General features: G+C 38.5%; 1 protein-coding gene across 2 annotated transcripts; it reads right to left on the bottom strand.

The window, feature by feature from the left end:
• Window positions 1–226: 226 nt before the first annotated feature.
• Window positions 227–1,610, bottom strand: RB195_026293 (uncharacterized protein; the record flags this gene model as incomplete). Of its 2 annotated transcripts, none has more annotated exons than XM_013447517.2 (5): window positions 227–552; window positions 811–962; window positions 1,038–1,162; window positions 1,260–1,369; window positions 1,532–1,610. In XM_013447517.2, the coding sequence occupies 5 exons, from the start codon at window positions 1,608–1,610 to the stop codon at window positions 227–229; spliced, it is 792 nt and encodes a 263-aa protein (XP_013302971.2). The 2 variants fall into 2 exon arrangements, with proteins under 2 accessions (XP_013302971.2, XP_064070660.1); XM_064214779.1 differs by having other exon boundaries at window positions 1,532–1,592.
• Between the last annotated feature and the right edge of the window lie 5,132 nt (window positions 1,611–6,742).

Below are 6,742 nucleotides of genomic sequence, written 5' to 3'. Positions count from 1 at the left end.
TTTGAGCTCCTAGGTATTCATGAAATAACGACTAAGATAGGTGATGTAACCACAAGCAATGACAAACATTAAAATGAAGGGTGACTGCGACAAGTGAGAAGACGTGAGATTTTGCGCTAATCGGTCCCGTAGGCGCACATCTATAGCTAATTATTCACTTATCTTCTCATTAATACGCGAATACACATATAAACCCGTCAAAGTGTCAAGAAACTGAAACACCATATTAGTATCTTTTCAGCACTCCTCGTTGTTGTTGTTGTTGTTGCTGTTGTTGTTGTTGTTGTTGTTGAACTAAGTACAGTTGCATAAGGTCTGTGTGTGCATAAAATGGTGGGATTGGTAAAAGTGGACGCGAAGGGAAAGGATGAGAAGGACGAGGGAAGGTGAGATGGCCATACGGAGGAAAAAGTGCCACTGCTGCCGGCCCGTAGTGTTTGAAGGCATCTATCCTAGCACGAGTGAAGGACGAAGGTCGTCTTCGCAACTTCCCAGTGGCACCACCGATAAACACTTCGTCTTCGCAGGAAGCATCAAGCATCCAGTAGTTTCCTGGAAATCCACAACTTTTATTAGAAGGGAGAAGTGATTGTTATTCTACAATATTGCAGCCAGGAAAGTGTCCCAACTGCTGCACATAGCTACTGACTGACTTTTGAAAATCGCAACTTGATTTTTATGGAATTTCTCTCAAAATTTCTCAACAGCTAACAAACGTGTGTCCATTTTAGATGAGCGCAGTTTTTTTTTTGAAGAAAAACTTTATGTCTTCATCATTTATGTGCTCTCTATTTATCGTCTATGCTTTACCTTTTCCAGGATCATCGAAGCTTCTTGGTACTTTAACAAAACACTTGTTGAGAGATAAGTTGTGACGGATTGAATTTTGCCATCCTTGTTTGTTATCTCGATAGAAAGGATAGTTCGTCATAATGTAGTCATAAATCCCGGATAAAGTCAACCTGAAAAAAAATTGATACACGACACAAAATCATCAAAAAAGCAATATCCGACGGAAGAAAACTAGAGGATAGTACCTTTTCTCACTGCTGCTTTTAATTGCCATCATTATAAGCGCATTGTAAGAGAACGGTGGTTTGTCACTGGTATTTGTCCTTTTCTCGTTATCCTCTGATGACCTCTTCAGCGATTTTTTCAAATCCTAGATTTGCAAATCCAGTGGTTTGACTAGGCAAAAAACTGTAGACATTTAAGGAAAAAAAACGCGATTATTTCAGAAAAACCGTCCTGAGACACACCTTACTGCTTTCATTACTATCTGAAGGTCCTTCTTCTATGCCTTCATCAGTGTATTCGTAATTATGATAGTTAGCAGACGCTTCTGATACGGTCATACTTGCAGCGGAGACTAAAATTCCAGTTCTGTAGATGTGAAAGAATTGGGGATTGTGATTTGACAATATGTCTAACGTGAAGTATGTATTATCTAATAACCACAACATGCAACGACATAAGGAAACAGCAATTATACTTGAAGCGCTCAAAACTCAGGAGAGAAGGAAACTTTTACCTTTCTGTTTCATAGTAGAGATTGATGAGCCATGATCCGCTAGATCGGGGCAAAGATCCATAATGGAAAACTTGGCCATGTTATGTATAAAGAAGCAGGTGCGGGTGAACAGGCGATAGTTGACGCTCGCTATTCACAGCAATCCAACAAGCCAGTGGGCGTGTTTCGTTGACCACTAAGAACGAGCGGGGGGCGGAATTATGTCGTGCCAGCCAATGAAGTGCTTGCGTGGGCGTGGCTCTGTACCGTAAGAAGTCCTATAACAACTATGTGTTGAACATGATCGAAGAGAGCTGGGGACGAAAACAAAAAAAAAAAGAAACAAAGGATGTTGTTTGTTATTTCAACCGGCGCAGACAAATTGTTGGAGAAAAGAGGCGCTCACCACGTTAGTGGAAAGGCGTAGTTTCCGTCGAGGATGTTGTATCTGTTTTTGTCAACTCATATAAAAACAAATAAAAAAGGACACTCTATAAAAGAGACAAAAACATCGGCTAGGACATTTTGATTTATTAAGAACATGTTAAATATAATACATACTGTGCTATACTACATGCAACGTGCAATGTAGTCGATCGCTTCTTTTCTTATGAATTATGGAAGTACTGGAAGAGCTATTCAAACCGCAGGACATGTCTGATCTTATGAATCTTGGTTCTTTCGCATACTTTGCGCAAACTCTTAGAGGAGAGGCACATCATCTCTTCCTGATTAGAGAACATTTTGGAAATCTATAGAAGGAAGTTGTTGTTCTGGAACGTCAAGTGCATTTTCATAAATGCAGGTAAAGAGAGGGAGAACTAGCCGAAATTTTTGACGAGTTGTAGTTTAAATATTGATATCGTGATTGACAACGAACAGGCTCGCTGAAGCAGTGACAAGCGCGGCTAACGCCCGGAGCAAGACAAGCGATGACAGCACCGACCTCTAACCGGACACACATACAATAGATGAAGGTGTATGACACACTGGCACCAACAATTTAAAATAGGTAGTTGCGTAGCTGCACTAAGGACCATGACACTGATGATGAATATTGCTCGGCCAACAAAAAAGTGATTGTGAGAGAACTCATAAGAAAAATACTGATTATAGGAATAGTAGGCACAATTTATGCAACTGACTAAAAATTTCATTATGTTCTGATTTTGTAGGCTCTTCGTTGTGGGATTTAATTTATCCAAGCTCTGCAATAATTACTTTAATATCGGTCTTTTTCATATTTTTTTCTTCTTAATGTTTCCCCATCTAGGGAAAAAAACTAGATTTTTAAAAAGCTACTCATTCTACGAAAAAAGTTTCCTTGGATTAGGTGTCCCACAACTGTGTTAAAGAGTGAAATGTTCCGATCATTCGCAAACGTCATAGCGTTCATAAAAATACAGTTATTGAGTGCATGCAGTTTACCTGTAAACAGCGAAGCAAAATCTCATCCAGCAGCAATCGATTCTTAGAAATATTTCACGGCCAACGAGTAGTGATAGGAATAATAGTAATAACTATATTATTAATGGTTATATTTTCAAAAACCTCAAGTTGAAGATGATAAGAAGCCAAGAAAAACTAGTACTGTGTTGTTCTTAACGTTAGGACACGGTGAGAAAGACATTGAGGTCCATCATGGCAGAACAAACATAATTAACCGAAAATAAAAACAGAACAAGTCTGTCATTTTCGAGAATTCTGATAGTAACACTTCTATACATAAGCTTATTTGACAAATTCTTTCTTCCACGAATATACGAAGTCTTTGGATATTCCATAAACACATAACTTGCATTCCCTAAACGACACAGAACAGAAGAGCAATCTAAGCAGGTGGCAGCACTTTGGCAGCTGCAGGTGCATGTTGACACGTCCTAAAAGTTCTGCCTTTGACACTAAGTATACTATTTCGATGGATATAGCTGACTGGATTGATGACACCACTATACCTTTTTCCGAGGTAGAAAATTGAGAAATGTTAGAAGGAATGATGTCTGCAGTAGTCATGAAATAAAAAGATAGCCAAATAGAATTAAAAATAAGCCTTACTACCTAGTGAATAGGATGCTGTGCTGCTTTTGTAAACAGCCGTCAATGCTCTAAGCAGTCAAGTCTGCTGCGTATCGTAAATGTGAAGTACCAGACATGATGCAATCATCCACACCTCATTAGTACACTGTAAAAGGCTTCACCGCATACGTAATATACAAAGGTTGGCCCAGATACCTTGCGTCTGTAATACAGTCCAGTTATACCTGCGTAGATTTTTATCTCAAAAATACTCTCAACTTTAGTCGACTTCATATCTTCCGCCAAGGAACGTTTAATTGAATATTGAATGTTATTTCAAGAGAATACCTGCATTTCCAGCCTATTCTTTTTATCTCCACTATGTTTGAGCAGATCGCTGAGAATTCTTCATGTTAGAGAAGAGCCAAAGAAGGTCTTATTTTTGTGTGATTTGTATAATTGAAAAAAAGGAGAAAAATCGGCTTTCTTAGGACACCGCATTAGCAGGGGAATACCACGACAAGCGGAAGATAGATTACGCAGAGATTACAAGCAATTAGCCAAATTTATGGGATCTGAACAAGGTTTGCTAATCCAGTATATGTCTATCGAATGAATAGTTAGCATGGTTAGTGACTGAGCGTCACCAGCGGACGAGGAGAGAAGTAACATTGACTGCAAACATCTACACTAACACTTAACAAGTAACAGCTGAAAGCTTAAAACGAGTGATAGATATCAGATATCGTGTCCAAAATCAGTCGACTGACAGACGTAAGGAGTAGAAGTGTCTTTCCGAAGACTAACTCCGGAGACTAACACTGGATCTACATTTTTTCAAGATATATTATGTCTACATGTTATTATTATCACTATAGAATCTTTTATTGGGGCAGACATAAAAAGACATGAAGAATGAAGCAGAAAAAGGAAGTTTTGCGCATAGTCTCAATCTCAAAAATATATAATTGAACTGTTTGCATGCAGAGAAACGTAGACGTTTTTATTCCCGAAAATTCCACGAATGAAAAAAGAAGCAACGCGAAGTGTTAGCATATGTAGTTTTTATATTGTTTACCACGTTAGGTGGGTGCCAAGTTCATTTCTTAGTTGCATCTTACATAATAGGAACTACAACTGGAGCAAACTGCGGCAGACTATCAGTACACTTTTGCGGAGGCACAGTCACAATGACAATATTATCTATACTATATGCGCGAAAGCTTTATATAAAGGCGACAACAACGAGCACAAAAGTAAAGAATAACTTGGAATATGTCCTGTCTGTAAACTCTGAAATGTGTAATAAATCTTTAACAGTTGTGTAACAGCTGAGATATTGGAGCATTCAATGGCATCGACGTCTCCACCAGAACTAGCTGCTCAGGATGTCTTGATCGCATCAGTATTTGCGACAGCGAACATCGATTGAAAGAGAAAAAGGATGCGTGCAAACTTAAGTGGATAACCAGTGTTCGCGATTCTTCTTTATCATATTAAAATCTTAAATGGATAAAATGATAAACAGCTGCACAGTAACGTTCAAGATCCCTTCTTTTCGATCAACACGTTAACTACATAAAACGATTTAAAGTCACAAAGAAACAACAATGAGGTGAGTTCAGAGTTGAAGAAAATTTGTCATCATTGAAAATATTGACTCGAAATTAAAATAGGTTTATTTACAGCATTGGTTCTTGAATTAGTTTTGTTTCAGTCTTACAACGGCATTAGGCAAAAAATTCATGGCGAACAGTATTTGTTGCTCAAAGAATAACCCGATGGTGCTAATTATCTCACCGAAAGGCGTCACGCTGAACTTCGCAGATTCTCAGTAATTATCCAATGAAATGTTGCAGATTAAAACAAATAAGACGGATATAGCAAGACAATAGCACTCCAAGACAACCAAAGAAAAATAGAGAGACATTCCAAGGTCTAGACTACGGGAGGAACTATTTGTAACAGTAAAAGTACGTGCGTAGTAAAAACTCGCAATAAACATTCTCGTAAAAGAAGGTAAATAAGTTGGTGAAAATTAAGTTCAAAGATTGTTGCAGAATTCACTACACCTCATTTGTATATGACAACAGCTCATGCATACAGGTTGATGAATTTTCTCAAGTATCTGAATCCCTCACACTTTCTATGTTCACTTTTCCAAGATAGATCATTATCCAATTATCAATTGTAGCTCTACATAAGACACATGGAGAGCAGAAATCTAGTTTACAGAAAAAAGGTTTGATTATCTGCACGGCTAAATCTCAGAATAAACAAATCTTCTAGAAGAATGACTATATTTTATCAATTGTCTATGCCTTACAAATGTCATTGTGATCTTGTTTGATCCGTGTCTAATTGAGCGTATTCGCCAGCAACACTGTTTTCTACATAGAATTGGGTTCGGTTCTTGTTTATATCGGGGACCAAACAATTTCTAATTCTGTCAGCACTCAACAACCGAACAATTCATCAACAATTCTAAGACCTTACGGATAGCTATAAAGTTTTCGTTCTTTAGATCCTTCTTCCAAAGCGCCCAGATACATCAGTAAAACTAAATTTTTTTCAATGAAAATTTTGCTGTCTCTATACCAACATTAGTTACAGATACGCCAACCACATGAGTCTTAAAAAAATGTTCTAGACAACTTCGAAATGGCTGTGAGGCTATGTGGAAATTAGTAGGAAAAAATGCGGATGCAAGTGGAAATTAGATCATGCAAAATAGGTTGAAAACTGGTTTGCGACTATGTGGGACGATTTTCTACCCTCTTGTGTAGTTGCCAACACGTAGAGGATGGCATAAAAGAAGCCGGAGAAAGAGCGAGTGAATAAGAACACTCCAGAACCTCCACACTTCTCATTCGGTTCGTCCTAAAATGACTCATGTGAAGCTGTCAATGAATGCGTTGAGAATCCACGACTAAATAAGGTCGTCAAACAGCAGCACACAATAGGAATCGCACTTTTTTACAGCCACATCTCTACCACGACACTCCTTAGCCGTCAAATTTAATGGTTCATCAAATCGTTGGATCTTTTCTGTCAAGCAAGAAAATGCTAACTGAATACCATCGGCAGTTATGACGCCGATTAGGCAACTCGCGCGTATCTCTACGGTACCGCCGCGATTTAGAACATAGGCACGCGTCCAATCCAACAACGCGTTTTTCTGGTACTTCAATGCGAATGGCGGCGACAAATGCACAA

This window comes from Necator americanus, chromosome X, assembly GCF_031761385.1.
Source record: "Necator americanus strain Aroian chromosome X, whole genome shotgun sequence".
Lineage (NCBI taxonomy): Eukaryota > Metazoa > Nematoda > Chromadorea > Rhabditida > Ancylostomatidae > Necator > Necator americanus.
Note: the sequence above shows the minus strand (reverse complement) of the source record. Positions and strands in the feature narration are given on the sequence as shown.